Source organism: Nomascus leucogenys, chromosome 21 (assembly GCF_006542625.1).
Source record: "Nomascus leucogenys isolate Asia chromosome 21, Asia_NLE_v1, whole genome shotgun sequence".
NCBI classification, from domain to species: Eukaryota; Metazoa; Chordata; class Mammalia; order Primates; family Hylobatidae; genus Nomascus; species Nomascus leucogenys.
In genome coordinates this window covers 62,191,646-62,210,366 of record NC_044401.1, presented here as the reverse complement: position 1 = coordinate 62,210,366, position 18,721 = coordinate 62,191,646, and the positions used below count along the sequence as shown (strand labels likewise).

Here is an 18,721-nt window from a genome sequence, read left to right as displayed (position 1 = left end):
TTGATTGTCACGACTTGGGGAAGGGTTAGAGCTATGGGAGTCCAGTGGGTATAGGCCAGGGATGCTGCCCATTATCCCCCCCAGGACAAAGAATTGTTCATTCCAAAATGTCGTCGGTGCCAAGGTTGGGAAACTCTGTCTCGGAGCTTGCATAAGTAACTTGGCTATGCCGTATACTTGACAAGTTTCAGAGTCGAGGCTAGAATCCAAGTAATCTGATGACAAATCCTTTACTTGTTTCCGTATTCATTTCCTTCGGCATGTCAGAGTTTGATACAGGCGATGGCTTTAGGTTTTTGCAATGATCATGATACTATTTTTAATGGTGTAAGTTATTAATAGGTGTTTTTGCTTTTAAAGAGTCATCTCACCCCTCAGAATGTTCATTATGCTCCAAGCCAGTGTTACCTCATGAAAGATAAGTCCGTACATAAAACACAAATGTCACCTTACATATTGAATTCTCATATGCCAGTGTTTCACAATTTCTAGCAAATTATTTTATAAATGGAATGTGACTAACTCTTTTAAAGCTATTTTTGTGATTATTGAGGTAATTAAGATCTGTTCACCACTCTGTTTTTGTCAGTGCATCTGCTCCTTGGCAAATGAGGTATCAGATGGTCTTTATTGAGCAACTGTTATATGCGTCGCTGTGATGTGAATGAACAAAAGGCCGTCTTGTCTGTGTCTTTTTTTTTAGCCAGAGCTTTGATTTAGCTTATGCTAAATTATTTTTTAATTGTAGATTTGAGATGTTTTATTATGAGAAGTTGGTAATCATCTGTGTAAACTAATAAGAACTTAAAATTCATCATACATTTACTTATTTTTTTACCTTGATCTTCTAGTAAATGTTTAGCCTCATAGATTTTGGCTGCTATGTAAGGACATTCTCCTTTATCTGAGTGATGTGACTTAAGAGAGTCATGTGTTTATGAGCATCTCTTATTCTTTCTTTATTGGCAGGAGGACTTGCACCTCTGCTTCTCATTTTGTCATTTTGGGTTCAGACACCTCTGTAATAGCCATCATTGAGGGCAGATTTCAGTAGACTTTGAAAAACTTGTTTTACCTGAGGCTCCATATGCTTCCTGGTTTGCAAAATATAATGACCCGCAAATCCTTCGACAGCAATGGTTAGGCCTAGCAGTTACCAACTCACTGGCCATGGCTCCAGCTCGGCTCCCTTGCCTCCACCAGGAGCATGGGTCACCCCAGCCCAAAGGCCAAGACCTCCAGCGCCAGGCCTCTACCAGAAAGCAACATAGGCACCGCCAGCAGGTACAAACTGCCCAGCCACAGGTGCCCTTGTGCCTTGTCTGCATCTTGTACCTTGATTTGGGATGACTCAGTTAATTTGCATATTGATTTCAAATTGTCAGAATTAACAGTCAAAATACAAACAGAAGGCTGATGTAATTACTATATTAAAAGAAAATATATTAAAATGATGTTGTCCAATTTTTCCTATATATACAAATTACCAAATAAGAGAACACTTTTTTATTTTTATTTTTTTTTTGAGACAGAGTCTCGCTCTGTCTCCTAGGCTGGAGTGTAGTGGTGCCATCTCGGCTCACTGCAACCTCCATCTGCTGGATTCAAGCCATCCTCCCACCTCAGCCCCCCAAGTAGCTGGGACTATAGGCGCAAGCCAGCACACCTGGCTAATTTTGGTATTTTTTGTAGAGACAGGGTTTTGCCATGTTGCCCAGACTGGTCTCAAACTCCTGAGCTCAAGTGATCCTCCTGCCTCAGCCCCCCAAAGTGCTAGAATTACAGGTGTGAGCCACCACACCCAGCCTAGCAAACACAATTTTAAAGGTGAAAGAGAACCACTGCCTAGTGAATATCAGGAAACCTCTAGGAATCTTACTGACCCTATCTTACCTAATTCTTGCTATCAATCTATAAGATGGACATTGTTAGTTCTATTTCATAGAAGAGGAAGTAACAACTGAGAAAGTTAAGTAAGTTGTCTTTAGTGGTACAGCTGGAACCGATAGCCCTGGAATGTGAACTCCCATCCCTCTAATTCCAAAATTCTCTGTAGAGTTCTTCCACCTTCATACCCTCTCATCAGACTGAGTCATAGATCTGAACTGGGTCTTCAGGAAGACTGTAGCTTCTCCATCCGTAAGAGCCTTCACCAAAGTATATGCAGCATTTGCAACCCAGTGCATTTACATCTTCACCTGTGTTTTTAAAATGCTAACTCAAAAGTTCTATGAAGTGAGGCTCTGCCCATCCTAGATCCCTTGTTTCAGATATTTGAAAGGACTCTGTTAAGTCTAGCACTAGTGCCAAGTGGTTCAACCACTCTGAATTCCTACAACATATTATCGATTTTTCCCTTAGGTTATTTTTTTATTCATGTATTTACTCAGCCACTTAAGAAATATTTCTAGTATCTACTACATGCCATCCTGTGTACTAGACCCAGGAGGTTCAGTCTTAAGACAAACAGCATCCCTGCCCTCAGAGATGCTACCATTCCAAGTGATAAGACAACTAACAAGCAAACAAATAAAATTTCCAGATTGAATTTAGTGGGAAGAAATAAAGTGGCTGCAGGAAAACAGGGAGACAGGGAGAACCACTGTAAACAGTGAGTTGGGAAAGATCTATAAGGAAAAGCTACCTCTACACTGAGATCACTGAAGGTGAGAAGGTGACAGCTATGTCCAGATACAGAGAAGTGTGTTCAAAGCAGGCAGAACAGCAAGTGCAAAGGCCCTGAAGTGGGAAAGATTTCAAATACTCTAGGAATATGCAGAAGGCCAGTGTGACTAGAGTTCATTGAAGGTAGAAAGATTAGAACAAAATAGTAAGCAAGAGAGGCTTTTTAAAAAGCTAGATCCATTAGGCTTTATAATAAGGCTCCAGCAAGACATTTTTTCAGAATGCAATGGCAGAGCCAAGGATATAGCTTTAAGCCAGGAGAGTGATATAATCTGATTTAAATTTTAAAAGATCATCTGGCCACTGACTGAAGAATGGATTTGAGGGACAAGAGTAGAAATAGGCAGGCCAATTAGGAGGCTGTTTTGATAGACTAGGTGAGAAGGAGGGAGTGGAAGAGATGGAAAGATGTGGGCAGATTTGAAATAAAAGAGAAATTTAACAGACATTTACCTTGAATGAGCTATCTATGTATGTTTTTTATTTCTCTGACAAGCCTCTAAGCCAAGCTGTCTGTCTTATTCATCTTTGTATTTTCCTACTTCTCTTCTGGTAGTCACGTTGAAAACAGAGTTCTTCAAAATTCTTCCTCTTCCGGATTTTGCATCTGTCAACAAAAACATTTTCTTCCCTGCAGAAAGTAAATGTTTGTCTCTAATTGTGGGGCCTGAGGTTTACTATCCACATTTGCTATTCTGCCAAAGTCACACTGAGTCGTGGAATATTTTAATTTTTTTTAAGTTCAGTTTTTACATCTCATTAAAAATGTATTGGCTGACATATTTCAGAAATAAATATGCTCAATAATACCTCATTTACTTTAAGGCTCTCATTTAGAAAAAAACACTTTCAGTGCAAAGACTTAAATTGATTAATCAAGGGATTTTTTCTTATTCCTCATTAGCAGTTATAAGACTAATGGTGATCTACCATAAGCCTTCCCTTTGCCTAATGTGGTTAGAGCTACCAAAGAGAAATTGTTACAACCTATCTAATATTTATAATGGTTTTTCCAACTGACTGTTGAGACCATTTTAGCAAGAAAAGAATTAAAAACACTAAACAAGTCACATGTCTCAATTATGTTTAAGTGGACAAATACCCTAAATAAAGATGAGGCTGTCAAATAATGTAGCAATGATTTATGGTTTGAACAATGACAGAATGACAGAAATAATTTGCAATAGGTCATATGAGATAAATTTCACCATTTTTGGTTCATTTACTTTGATTTCAGAATTACCATTTCTGAAGATGGAAACCTCAGAATCATCAACGTTACTAAATCAGACGCTGGGAGTTATACCTGTGTAGCCACTAACCATTTTGGAACTGCTAGCAGTACTGGAAACTTGGTAGTGAAAGGTAATGGCTAACCCAAAGAATTCAAATATTAATATATGTGTCCTCATGTCTAATAACATAATCTATAGAAGTGGCATCATTCATATTAATAGGTACAGATATCACTGTATTGCTAAATTAATTCATCATGGCAAACATGATATGATTAATAATTCTTAGAAAACTGCTGGTAATGAATATGATTGAAAGGCTATCTTATTTCAGAATCATCCAATTTTTAGAATTATAGCCATTGTATCTATTATAGTATTGTAACTAATGTTATCTTCAATCCTTTAATTAAATTTCTTTCAAGTCTCTATAGATTTGAAATTCATGTCTAGGAACACTATTCCAACAAATTAAAAACTCAAGACTCATGTACTATTTTTAGCAAACATTGTTTAAACAATGACATTGGTAATTTTTAAGATAGCTGTCCCGTTTATTCAGAGATATGGATACGGGTTATTATACTAATAAAAAGCTTTGATCACCTCTGTGCTTTGCCTTAGTCACCCAGCCAACCTTGTCGGTTTTAACGAAATAAAATTCCCATATACCATAGCCTGGGTGCTTTATAATTCTTGCGGATGAAAGTCCTTTACGCTCTTAGCAAAGCACCTGAGTGAAACTATTTTAATATTAGCTTCATGGCATGGGCTGGAAGTGCTAAGTAACCACTGAAAAGGAGAAAATCTTAATATACATTTCATTTGCATTTCTTTCACTTTATATATTGCCCTGTCATAGGATTTTTGAGTTGAAGGGATCTTGGCAATGATTTGACTGAAGAAGATGAGGCTCAGGTGGTTCTCTCAAGGTCACGAGTAGCAGAAGGCGACCTGAACCCAGATCCTGATTCCGAGTTCTTCTCAGTTCTTTATGCTGCACCAGGAAACAGGAAGCCTTTCTTGTTTCTGAGTAATTTATACAGATGAGTCATATCATATTATTTCCTTCTTGCCCATTTGTGGCTCCCTTGGTGAAGACAGATGAAGGCAAATAAAAATATCAAAAAAAATTGCCTTTAATTTAAAGAAGAAAGCTAAAAATTACCTAATTATATATTTTGGCGTCATTAGAAGTTGGAAATGTAGTACTCTTTTGGGAAGTCTTTTTATCATTAACATACTTGACCATGCAGATAGAAAGTCCAAGAGTTAGAACTAAATATATGTTTAGATTGATTACAACTATTTCAGTCTATTAATTACTTCCTCAGAGCACTAGCATCAGTGTATGACTGACTGCTTGTTCACTCTGTTTCACAGGCAAAGGAAAAAGAGGTTAGATAATATTTGTAAAGCACAGTTCTAGCTAGAGGTCTTTGCTAATGTATGACTGTCTTGGCTAAAGGAAACTTAGTAATCATTTAGGACCAAGAGAGATCTCAATGTCCCAGAGCTGGTTAGACACAGAGCTGGGACCTGTTATAGATTATTTGTGAGTTATGGAGATATAAGAGAATATTAGGTTGACATCTTAAATCATAGTTAAAAGACAGGGATTCAAGTCAGAGTGATCTGGGTTTGAGTCTCATTTCTACCGCTTACTAGCTCTTAGGCAAGACAACTAGCCTGTGTGGGGATAATAGCAGTCCCAATCTCATGGAGTTGCTTTGATAACTGTGAAAATCCATGTTAAGTGATTAGCGTGGTGCCTGGCACCTAGGAAATATTAATAGTTGTTTTGTTGATAAACGTATTTTCATAAAATGAGCTTGTTTTGATGACTGTGGTAATCCATGCTAAGCGATTAACAGGGTGTCTGGCACCTAAGAAATATTAGTATTTGTTTTGTTGTTTTTATATTTTTAAATGGATATGCGTGTGTTCTAAATCATGTTGAAATGAACATTTATGATGTTGCCACCCCAATAGAATAATTAGCAAAAGAGAACTGAGCCTATAATAAAGAAATGACTAAGAATATGAAAGACTCGAAACAGCTAAGCATAGAAACCATATATATGGTGTCTCATATTGTTAAAAGCAGGGTATTTTCACAGGTAGGACCGAGGTATGTTCTGTATTTTATTGTCATCCTTCTTATAAGTATTGGCTTCCTTGGCTCTCACAAGAGTTGGCAGAAAGGAGAGGACTCTATTTCCCATCAGAGTTCGTATCCCAGTGATACCACAAGCCCCAGGACAAAACTATTCCCAACCAACTGTGTAGTTCCCTGCTGCTCATCTTACACTGAATCATGGTGCAAAGCCTACAAATATATCAGGGATTAAATATGTTATAGTTGCCTCATTTTTGTGTGGTTATAAATATTGCTAAGATAGTAACTTCTACCTATTCTAACAAACAAAATAATTTATTTCTGGCCTTCTAGTAAAACGTGAACAGGTATTCACCCAAGTAAGTATAGGATATAGTTTTAGGCAGTTTACAGTTACAATTTTTTTAAATTTTATTAACTATTTGTTTCTTTCAAGGTATATTAGGGGAACATTAGTTTTCCATTAACGGCAATGATAACAACAATATTTCAAAGTAAATTTAAGTAAAGAAGTGAGTCAGTACAAAGAAAAGTACTAAATATGCATTGTTATAGGAGGATATGCAAAAAATCATGAAGATAGTATATGTGAATGTCTAAAACTAGGAAACATGACTTGATGACAATTTCCAGGAGAGTTTTAGTGGACTTATAGATGCAGAATTAGTATGTCCTGCCTATGCTAGCCGCATGATTTGCTGCAACATGCACAACACTTTAAAAACTGAAATTTCCTAATAGGTGAGAAAACGAGGAAGGACTGAGGCAGGAAGAGCCTGACTCAGTACAAAAACAGGAAGGCAGGGATGTGTAGGTATGAGCCATGAGGTTAAGGGATGATGTGCCCAGGTAGCCTGATTGACAGGTAGAATTCATGTGTTTCCAAGCAGAGTTATTTCTGGTTGTGGCTCCTGGCTCTGAGCCGCAGTTAGTTTCTCCACAGAGGTCTTCTGATTCTTATATTCTTCTTCTAGGTGAGGTGGGGAAAAAAAGTTTTATTTGGCCAATATGTTCATGGGAGTTAAAAATCCTGTTACTTTAGATAAGGTCAGAAGAGATTTGGGAGATCATTTATCTCCCAGTGTGGTTGGTTCTGACTCCCATTAGTATTAATGGGAAGTACGTGTGTCTGCAGAGGGGACATCCACACTGCTAGGTCTCCAAGAAGGACGTTAATATAAACTGAGAAATGTAATTTAAAAATCTGCCCCATAAAGCACGATATAGGCAGAGAAAACCATTCTGAACTCCGCGTGAACTGTGCCAAGTCCTGAATCCCACATCAAAATGCTTGAGCGCTGCACCTTTAATGCAAATGTAACAGCTTAGCCCGAAATATGACTGAGTGCTGTATTTTAATTCAATTTTGAGATCTACAAAGGGACTAATTTATCAGAGAAGGTGTTCTCTAACCTTAAAATGTGCTTGTATTCTTTCCGATTTCCTCATGTGTCTGGGATTAAAACACCGTGAAGGTCAGGCAGCAGAACATATCTTTTCTAACCTTTTTAAAATAGTTCTATCATTAACCATGCTTTTAAAATCCAATTCTCTTTCTCCCTACCCTTGCCCCCATGTTTTGGAGAGAGGCTGAAGATAGTGTCAAACATAGGGTCAGCAAGTAGGGGAGGAGAGGGAGGTGGCACATCTAGTCCACCAGATACAGGAGGTTTAGAATAAACCTCTGACAAGCAATCATCACATGGATAAATATTCAGATTCTGCGTGAGCAGGCTCCCAAACTGCAGAATTCTGACACTTGCCCAGGGGGCTCTTGATTATCATCCCATCATCTGAATTCCTAAATTTTACTGATTTTATTTTTCAGGCTAGTTATAATATACTTGGGATTTCGTTTGCTGTTTCATTTTAAGCAAGAACAGTTCTTAAGTCAAACCCTCAAATCCTAACAGAAAGCATAATGTTTGACCTTTAAACAAAAATGTGCTTTTGTGATCATTGACATCATTAAGAACTATATGGAGGGCAGAGTACATTTATATGCAACATTGTACTTACTAAATCATGTTTATCTCTACAGCAGAATTAAAGGGGTGGTGGTGGGTGGGGATTTTGCATGACACAGTGCCTCTGCTATACGGGTTTCATATGACAGATATTTTTAAGTAGCAGGCCTAGAGAAGAGCAACTTAGAGTATTTGTTTGGATGTAGTTCAACAAGATAACTATGTTAATAGCAACCCTCACTCCTATTGATTATCTCCAGGACTCAAAATGTAGGGCATGGAGCTGTGGATGCTGTTACCATAGTCATCTTGCTGAGCTACATCCAAACTGACCTTGAGCAATTTTGCAACTGGTAGTTCCAGACTATACTTTGGGAAACACTGTCCTACACCAGAGAACTTTGTACATGCATGCCACCTGGCAAGTGAAAGTTCAGTAGAGTGCATATTAGAAATGCACATCTCCTGGGCCTCACTCCTACCCTAACAGATCTAACTCTCTAGGGAGGAGACCTGGAAAAACCTACATTTAAAAGAAGTACCCTAATTGATCCTCATACACGTCACATTTTAGAACATTGCATTTTCAGGGGTTTCAAACTATGCCCTGTGGGCTAAATCCATACCTGTTTTGTATACCCCAGGGGCTAAGCATGGTTTTCACCTGTTAGCTGGTTGAGAAAAAAACCAAAAGAACAATAATATTTTGGGGCATGAAACTTTTATGAAATTCATCTTTTAGTGTCCATAAATAAAGTTTTGGTGTCACATAGTCATGTCAGTTTTTTAGATATTAACTAAGGTTGCTTTTGCCTTACAACAGCAAAGTTGAGTAGTTATGACAGAGACTGTGTAATTTTTTTTTTTTTTTTTTTTTTTTTTGAGATGGAGTTTCCCTGTTGTTGCCCAGGCTGGAGTGCAATGGTGAGATCTCAGCTCACCGCAACCTTTGCCTCCTGGGCTCAAGCGATTCTCCTGCTTCAGTCTCCCTAGTAGCTAGGATTACAAGTAGATGCCACGACGCCCAGCTAATTTTTGTATTTTTTAGTAGAGACGGGGTTTCACCATGTTGGTCAAAGCTGGTTTCGAACTCCTGACCTCAGATGATCTGCCCGCCTCGGCCTCCCAAAGGGTTGGGATTACAGGCATGAGCCACTGCACCCCCCGAGACTGTGTAATAGATAAGTACCTATATAATATCCTCAACTTTGCCACTTCTGCAAAACCTTAAATATTTACTATTAAGTCCTTCACAGAAAAAAAAAATACTTATCCTTTCTTCGATAACTTTTTCTCTTCCTCAGATCTTCAAAATTCTGTCCAAGGTATAGTCTGGCCAAGCTATACACAACTTTTCTTGTACCCCTGCTGATCTTGCATACTGGAAATTTCCACATGTCCTTGAGTCTGATTATTAGCTGGAATTGGTAGGGAGTTTTCTTTCCCAGGACCTTAGCCTCACCCCAGTATCCAAAGGGTTGACTTTAGAACTTGGATACAAGTTGAAAATCCCGAGGAGAGATAATAAATCATTGATTGAGAGGGAGGAAGAAAATTACTTGGCAGACACTGGAACAATTATTCAATTTGATTCTCCAGCATGTGGGGAGGATTGACACAGCTGGAACCAGAATAGTAAGCTAAGAAGACCCTAAGGTAAGAAGCACATGACCTGGTGTTTTTTTTAGAACACTACTCACTTCCTAAACCTCCCACTGTCACCAGCCTAAATCAGCTGAACTGTCCCACCTTTACCTCATAATTCTCAGACTGCATGTTCTTCCTCTAATAGCATTATTTTATTTTGAAATTGACTATATAAAGTTTTACCCTAATTTTGTCTGGATTTTAAAAGAGTTCTTTTGGCTTTTCTGTTTATTTAAATGTCTAAATTCAGTGGCATAGAATTACTTTTATAGTAAGAAAAAATAAATTTTTACTTTAGCTTTAATATAAAAGAAGCCTTTAGTAGAAATTAACTAAGATCACACATACACCTAACGAGAAATTATTTTGTATTTTCATTCTTCAACCCTACAAACCAAAGATGTTCCTGTGGTTTACTGAACATTTAATGGATTCCTTTATTGCCAGAAAGAGTGCTCATTGTTCATCCCATAGAAAGTTTATTTATGTTTAAATGAACAGATTTCTTCATATATATATTCTTACCAGCACCAAAGAGTTATCTACAGCATTACTATTGCTCACTATATAAAATTCTTCTGTTTTAACTGTAGGACATTGAGAAATATCAACCTTTCCATGCATAGCATAATAGGCGCAATAAAGTAGAGTCTTTTCAGCTGGAACTTCCTTTTGCCAATGAGTTTGAAGCAGCCCAATCTTCTATGTAAAATTGTTCAAGGCTTTATCCAGATTTGACAGGGGATCAATCAGAAATCAGTAACATACAATGACGGTTGGCTGCTAACACACAACAAAAGCTTTTAACATTGGTCCCTTATAACTGAATACATTTCAACCTAATTAGATGTCTTCCACTGGAACCAATTATTTCTAGGTGATAATTAAGGGTATTTCTAATAGGATTAACACAAATTCTGACCCTAGGCATCTAGAGTGGGAAGGAAAAGTTTGTCATTAGAACTGCTAAATGCTAATTATGGTAGGTCCCTCAGTAGAAGAACATCTGGCCAGAACATTTCAATACTAGATTGTGTTAGATCTGAGATCTGTCACATTGGACTTGGTACCAGCTATGGTAGGAGAATCTTAAAAGAAGGGTCGGTAATTGTTCTTCCTCTGTTCACAAAGCGTGACATAACCTGGAAATCTGATGAAACAGGGCATGATTATTTCCTGACATTCTTATGGACATGTGTGAGAGCCACACAGATTGAGCAAATAACATGCCTTTGGCAATATCAATCATGAATAGAATGATTCCCCTTTTGTCCAAATCTGTCTGTAAAAACCTTATCTACTTTTGTAATGCTGATTGCGTACCATGACAGTCTGCCCTGAATCCAGCCTGCCCATCACTTCTCCATCCTTGGTCTAGAGGGAAGATGCAATTCCTTAACTATTACATTTCTCTATGCCAACTCTGTCCTTTCATAGCAAAGCCTCTATGCTGAAGACAGGCCTCGTATTTTTGCTTTTGGCATAAAAGACACTCTGTGGGTCAAGAAGCTTGTGCAGTAACATCACCTCATTAATCATCAGGGAAAGGCAATGTAAGCATCTGTGTGGTGTGATTTTTTTACATATGAGATTGGCAAAAGAGAAACATCTAACAGTACCTTTGGTTGGTGACTATGTGAGGAAAATGGTACTCACACACTCTTGAGTAGGGATAGAAATTGCAACAGATACTGTGGAGAGCAAGTAAAATTGAGAAAGTGCAATCTCCATGGCCCAGCAATTCCATTTCTGGGCATTTAACCTAGTGGGATTCACACATGTTCCGAGGCAGTCTTGCAAAGGTGTTCCTTGTGTTGTTGTTTGTAATAAAAAAAATACAAGGAAATTAAAGAATAATACATATGGTATCATTTTATTTAATATGTTGTATGATTAAATATAAAATTAGTAATGTAAAATAATACCTTATAATGTTTGCATACAGAATACACATGCGGCATAAGCCCTAACTCAGTATTTGTGGGGAGGATGCCTGGAGTGAGATTATGTGAAAGGACTTTAGCTGTATTGGTAATAACTGTTTGGGTAAATTTTTAATATATATTCATGGGGGGGAAAAGGCTGGAGATACATGAGAATGTGTTTAAGCCTGCTAATTCTGGAAGAGGGAATATGAGCACATATTGGTAAATTTTTGTTGTAGTTTTATATGTAAGATATTTCAAATTAAAAAGAATGCCTCAGGTCAGAATCCTACATGGTCAGATATTGCAGGCAAAGCCATCCAGACAGGAGGTCTGTTTTTTCAGTTCTCTCTCAGATATTGTAGAAGAGATACCTTTTATCTGGTGATATTTAACCCATTCCATACAAATAATTTCTTTCTTTTAAGGAAAAAACTCTCCTATAAAATGAATTAATGAATTCTTTTGTAATGAATACTTACTAATCAGAATAAACAAAAGAAACAAACAAAAAAGGCAAACAGAATATGACTCTTTGGCTTCATTATATGTGAAACACATAATTAATTTCTTTTCCAGCAATTCAAAGAGACTTATGTTATACTGATTCACTTTAATTGAACTTATTATCAGAAGAAGATAATAAGAAGCATATTGAAGATATCCATCTGGCTTGCATTGAAAACCTCACGTTTCGTTCTTCATGACTGTCATAGGCCATACTAATTGCCTCATTTCAGCTGTTTTATAATCAGTATGATTTAGCTATTAATGCGATAAAATTCTTACTCAAGAGGAAGTTGATATTAAAAAGCATAGATCTCTCACCTAGCTCTGCTACCAGTTCTGAACACATCCTCAGCATTATTAAAGTTATATATTTTTGAAATACATACATAAAAATCTATCTTTTTCTCGTGCATATCTTTTTAAAGTACATCTGTCATCTTACTTCTGTCATCTTGCCATAGAGCTATTCCTTTACTGAAGGAAAGAAATAGTTTATGTTAAGCTTTTCAGTTCATTAAATGTTTAAATCTCAAGGTAGGTTGTTTTCAAACTATGGAGTCTTTAAAAATAATTTCCATAGCTGAAATGGAGTTTAAATGGCTAATTGTGTAATAAATAAAGAGAAAAGAAAACTTAGGCACTTTTACCTTCTGTTTCTAAATATCTGAACTTCCTGTGGTTTGAGAATGATGCTTTGTCATGTAGACTGGTTTTATGTGCACATGATCTCTCAGAAGAAGAGGAGTTTGTGGTGTGTCTATGTGTATGTTTTAAATCAACTGTCTCCTTGTATGTTAGAGGCGGTCCCATGGGGGGAGCCAACAGTTGGTCCCAAGTCTGAAAGGGAAAGCTTGGTCTCTTATAAAGCTTGAATCAGAAAGGAGATGTGTCAGAATAATTCATTAGTGACTCTCACCTTCCTGTTTTGGCATTTGTTTTCTGTGCCAGAGGAAGGAGGAGTATAACTCTCAAAGAGGCAGTCCTACCAAATCATGATTGAATTTCTTTGGCTGTCATAGGCAATCAAATTTAAGAACACTGCCCAAAAGACTTTAGGCCTTTATGTTAAATATGGAATCTGACCAAGATGAAAGCAAGTTAATTAACATTTTCATCATCTCTCTCTGATTTACTGTAGAAGATCCATTTCTAAAACGTTAAAATGGTTGTCTCTTTTATGTATTCATTTGAGGAGTTGAAAGTAGGTTCCTGGTTATGGGAGAGGAAATGTAAGCAGAACATTTAGAGTTAACAGTGGCTTTTTGCTTGGCCTTCTAGCAGGTGTATTATCAGTGTGCAAAAGTGCAAGACATAATTAAGTGAAGATTAGCAACATTGCTTTGAAGATTTCCCAAACTGGAAAACATACCAACTGTCGTCTTATTAACTTTTTCCCCTTTTCTCTCTCTTCAAAAGTAGAACTGCTTATAAATGTAAGTAAAGCTTGGATTCTACCTAGAAGAGGAGGATCCAAAGGGTCAAATCAGAACTGCCTTCTCCTCCATGTATGCTTTCATAAGCCTAGCCCACATCTCTCCTGATGGAACATGTATCTGCCTCCATTGGCTTTGTCCACATATAGGTAGAACACCTGATCACTGTGCAATTTGTACCAACACTTCAACTTCTTCATGTGTAAGACAAAGGAAATTAAATTATAATGACCAGTATTGTTGATCAGGGGACACTCTGATGCAGTCCAAATATGAGGGAATAGTCAAAAGGTACAAAAGACAAAACCATCTCCCCGCTGTAGGCCATTGTGAGCCATAGACCACAAGCATCAGAATCATGTAGGAGTTTTTGAATAAATGCATATTCCTGGACCCTACGTCTGACCTGCAGAACCAGAATCTCCAGGGATGAGACTCAGGAATTTTCATTTTCAACAAGTTCTTCAGGGAATGCCTACACTCAACAAAGCCTGCAAACTTAGGAGCTCAACCTTTAGGAGTAGATACTGATAAACAAAGACACAGAGCTGTGTTCAGAGTACAGAAGGAACACAAAGGGAGGTGTAACTACCTAAGAGGTAAAGGTGACAATTGAACAGGGAATTGAAATATGAGTAAGAGTCTACCAGATAAAAAAAAAATGTCGAGGTATTCCCAGGCAAAAGAAATTTATCTAATGGCCCCAATACATGAAGGCTCCTAGCATATTCAGGGAAAATACAGTGGAAAAGTGAGGGGAACACACCGATAGCTGAGGCACTATTGCTCATATTTCAGGACCTGTGGAGAATAGGCAAATATTTTGATTCCCTTTTTAATGGAAATAAAACAGATTTCATGAACTGTAGCTAAGTGACTTGACACCAACTCCAGTAGAAATTTTGCTTCTTCTAAGAGACTTTAGAATGAAAAGTAGTTATCACCAGCATACGATTTTTTTTAAATTATGTTGTAATTATATCATTTGTAGAAATATTAGCGAAAAGATAATCTCATCATTCAGAGAGATCCACATAAATATTTTTTATATTTTCTTCTAGAATTACATCGAGGCTGAATTCAATCTATATCTACATCTGTATCTTAACTGTGTATGTATCTGTTCTCAGATCTGTAAATAAATATCCTTATCACAAAAAGATCATACTGTATACACTGTTTATAACTTCTTTTTTCATCAGCATCTTTCTACCAGCATAGATTATTTTGAACAATAAATAAGGGCTAGCCTTATTTCTTTATGAATATGTTTCTATCTCCTGCTCCTCAAAATAGCATCAGCAAAATAAAACAAAAAGAACAACACTTGTAATATCTATGTGGGGAAGATAGAGGAATCTGGGGGATGTTTAGGAGGATTGTTTCACATGTTTTACCCTGAAAGTTTTGGTTTGGGGATTGTCTTAGTCCACTTGTGCTGCTATAATAAAATACCATAGACTGGGTAACTTGTGAACAATAGCAACTTCTTTCTCATGGCTCTTGGGGCTAGGAAGTCCAAGATCAAGGTGCTGGCAGGTTTGGGGTCTAGGTAGGGGCCAATTTTCAGTTCCTAGATGGCACCTTGAACACTGCATCTTCCAGAGGGGAGGAACACTGCCCAGAGGGGAGGAACATGGCTAATTTGTTCTGACATGGCTTAGAGGATGGAACAGCAAAAGAAGACAAACTCCCCACACCAAGATCTTTTATAATGGCACCTAACCTCATTCATGACTCAGTCACCTCCTAAAAGCCATACTTCTTAATAGTGTTGCATTAAGGATTATGTTTCAACATGAATTTTGGAAGGGACACAAACATTCAAACCATAGAAGGGATTAATGTCAATGGGGGAATGAAATCCCTAGCTATTTCTCTCCCCTTTCCTCAAACTTTTCCTATTGAAATTTCTTATCAGTTGACACATGATGTTACTGATAACATGCTGAGTACATTCTCTGATCACATGAATCATTAGGGAACAAACTAAATATCAGAATTAGTATTCAAAAGTAGTTTAAAAGATAATCATGTGAACCAAATGTAACAAGATGCATTTTAATAGTGATAAAATATAAAGATTTGCATTTTTCTTCAGAACTCAGGATGAGAGAGCCAAATTTTAGAGTCAGGTTGTGTTAGAGGTCTTAGATGACTATAACGTCATTTATGAGTCTACAATATATATACTCTTTAAAAAAACAAATTAAATCTAGAACATAATAGTGTCCAAAACAAGAGAGGGGGAAATACAGAGATCTACTGATAAAAATACAACTGGAAGAGGATTGCTTTTATTTTAAGATAGACATTAAAATTTGAAATCACCTTAAAGAGTGACAACTGGGATGATAGGAGGAACAGCTATAGAAACTGAAGCTGGGTAATCCAAGGAAGAGAAGACTTATAGAGGGTGGGAGGGGAAGGGTGGTCAGTGTTTCCAAACAGTTAAAGAGATATCAAACTCTATGTGACATCAGAGGGCAGTACCATAAGAGATAAGTGGGAACTACTGGAGCAGAGGATATTACTTATGTTTGATAAAAGGAAAATTTTCAAACAATTAGGCCATTGGCCTATTATTTATGACATTTATTTCCAGACTAGACATCTACTCTGGGGAAATATGACAGAAAGAATTCATGTATCAGATAAAAGTGTGTGGTTTGAGTAGCCTATAGGGTCATTTTCTATTCATCTTAGCATTCTGAGGGCCTGCCCTAAGTAAATGTTGACTCATATATCCCACCCAACTCTGAAATGTTATCATTCTCTGATTTTATAGCTTTGAAAACTTACTTCTGCCCTAATGTGCTTCTACTCTAGAGCAAAAGCATGCCCCTAGGTTGAATTCTGTCACATTGACTTTGTTTTCTTACCGTAGTTCTTTTTTTTTTTTTTTTTTTTTGCTTTCAGTGTGAATTTATCCATAATCAGCAATGCAGTATGGGTTGAAAAGGTTATTCTGCTAATTTTGAGTAATATATTCTCAAGTAACCTATTCTCAAAATAGAGTCCAATTAAAGTGTCCGTTTTCTATTTAATCATATGTTGGGATTTGAAGGGGTTCAATAAACAGTACCTTGTTCAGTGGCTGAGTTTTGAAACACTTGAGAAGTAAGTTGAGGTAGTTGGGCAGATGAAAATCAAATGTCAGCTTTGCTAGTGATAAAGGGGAATGTCGCTCAGGGACATAGCAATAATGGGATTCCTAACACTGAACTCCAAATTAAGCAGACTTTTACCACTACACAACCTCAAGTCTCTCTCACTATAAAAAGAAAAATAAGGAGTGGAGGATCAACCCAGTAGGTGTACATCCTTCACTCTTCCAGGAGAAAGAATGGCACTGAGCCAAGAATTCCTCATTGTTTTTTTCCCAGATGCATCACTGGATAAGGAGTGAGTAAGGGGAAAAAAGAGGACAGGCATGGTAGGAAATGTCAGGTGTGTTTAAATGTCAGCTGTAGACCAAGGGTTACAAACTGGTAGCTCTCATGGCTAATTTGACTTGAACCCACAGATTTGTATTATTTGGCTGTCAGAGTGTTTAAAACTTTTAAATTGGAATGCCTTTAGACAGGGGGCATGTATTCTCTAAACTGACCCCAGACCTAATTATTCCGTATTATCTTATAGCTCTAAATCATACACTTAGGATACTGCCACATCCTCTGTAAGCATTTGACACGCAGTATTAAGTGGGTCTCATTGCTCTATGAAAAAAGCCAGCTCTTGATTATTTCCAATTTTTAAATTATTAAGTAGATGCAAATTGACCGTGATGGGGATTTTGAGAAGATGACGACTAGAGAATGTTTCAAATCTTTCTATTTATAATTCTGTACATGATTCTACACTGAATCTGCATTTCACTCCCATATCTATACCAGAAGGTTATCAGTGGAAGAGAAATTCAGTTATCTGAATGGACATGATCTTCTCAGGAGCAGTCAGTGGTTAATTGGGACAAGAAAATACAAGTCATTATCGTTGAGAAATCTGAAGCAAATTGAGGCAGGTTGTCACCTTTCACCAGGAAACAAATTAGTCCTGTCTTTAAAAAGACTTCTTTCTCTGTCTGCTTACTGGGGATTCCTGTCAACTGCCAATGAAATAGGGAGAGTGTAGATTAATGGTACTATAACAGTGGCCATGAAACACCCATAAAGCCATTTTCTAATTTTTATGAATATTTTTAATTGATTCGACTAGTGTGTTTGAATGACAAAATTTGCGCTAAGCTTCAGCTCCAGAAAATCAGGGTGCCATCTTCCAGCTGAAATCTTTAGTGCACCAGTCTGTTTGGGGAAAGTTCTGTGTATAAAGAAAAAGCCATAAATTATAGACAAAGTAGCTCTTCCTCTTGGCTAATTTACCTTCATGAACTCCCTGCCAACTAGGGACGAATATAATTCAGATTTAGTTCAAAAAAGAAAGAAACAGAGATAGAGAGAGAGAAATAATAAAATAGTAGGTAACATCCAGAGTTATAAGGGTTGTAAATAGGATAAAACTTGTGACGATATGACCTACTTTTTCTACAATTTGTGAATATGGGAATCATTGCAGTCTAATGCAAAGAACAGTGAACTGAGGTCCTGTACATCTGGGGGCTGGTTCCCAGATTCCAGTTTTCTCACCTGTAAAATGAAGAGCCTTTAATCGAGAAAATGAAGGACTCTTCTATTCTAAAGTTCTCTGATTTGATAAAGAAGAAGTTGGAATAAAGCATTAAAACATTCCAATTTCAAGTTTATTTGTTAACAGTAACAACAAATTTATCCAGAGATATTCTAACTCAGGCACCTCCAAAAATGAGATGAAATTTTTCATGTGCAAGAGATTTCTATTTTATGAACATTTATTTTACATGCATCAGGTTATGGTCACTCAAGGAAGGAGAAAAATTACCATTTAAATAGTGTGGGCAGTTTTACCAACCAGGTCATCCACAAATGGTCATGCGATGAGGACCTGAAAGGACATTGGACTCAGTTGGCCTCGATCTTCACACACCTGTCAAAATGTGATGATCTCGCCAGGCTGAATAGAACTGATGACATTGATTTTATACAGTATGGCCACCAAACACAAGCAAGCGACTTCAAATGGCTCATAGAGAAAGGGCTAGAGAGAAAACTGGTTCATCTGAACAGCATATTGATTCCAAGGTGGTGCCTTCCTGGGAGACTTT

General features: G+C 37.2%; 1 protein-coding gene across 7 annotated transcripts in view; it reads left to right on the top strand.

The window, feature by feature from the left end:
* CNTN4 (contactin 4) overlaps positions 1–18,721 on the top strand; it is a 995,624-nt gene that overhangs the window by 907,410 nt on the left and 69,493 nt on the right. For all 7 annotated transcript variants that reach the window (XM_030801544.1, XM_030801547.1, XM_030801549.1 and 4 more), the window contains one exon: positions 3,923–4,050. In XM_030801544.1, coding sequence (XP_030657404.1) covers positions 3,923–4,050 — 128 coding nt within the window. The remainder of the gene's footprint in view (positions 1–3,922; positions 4,051–18,721) is intronic.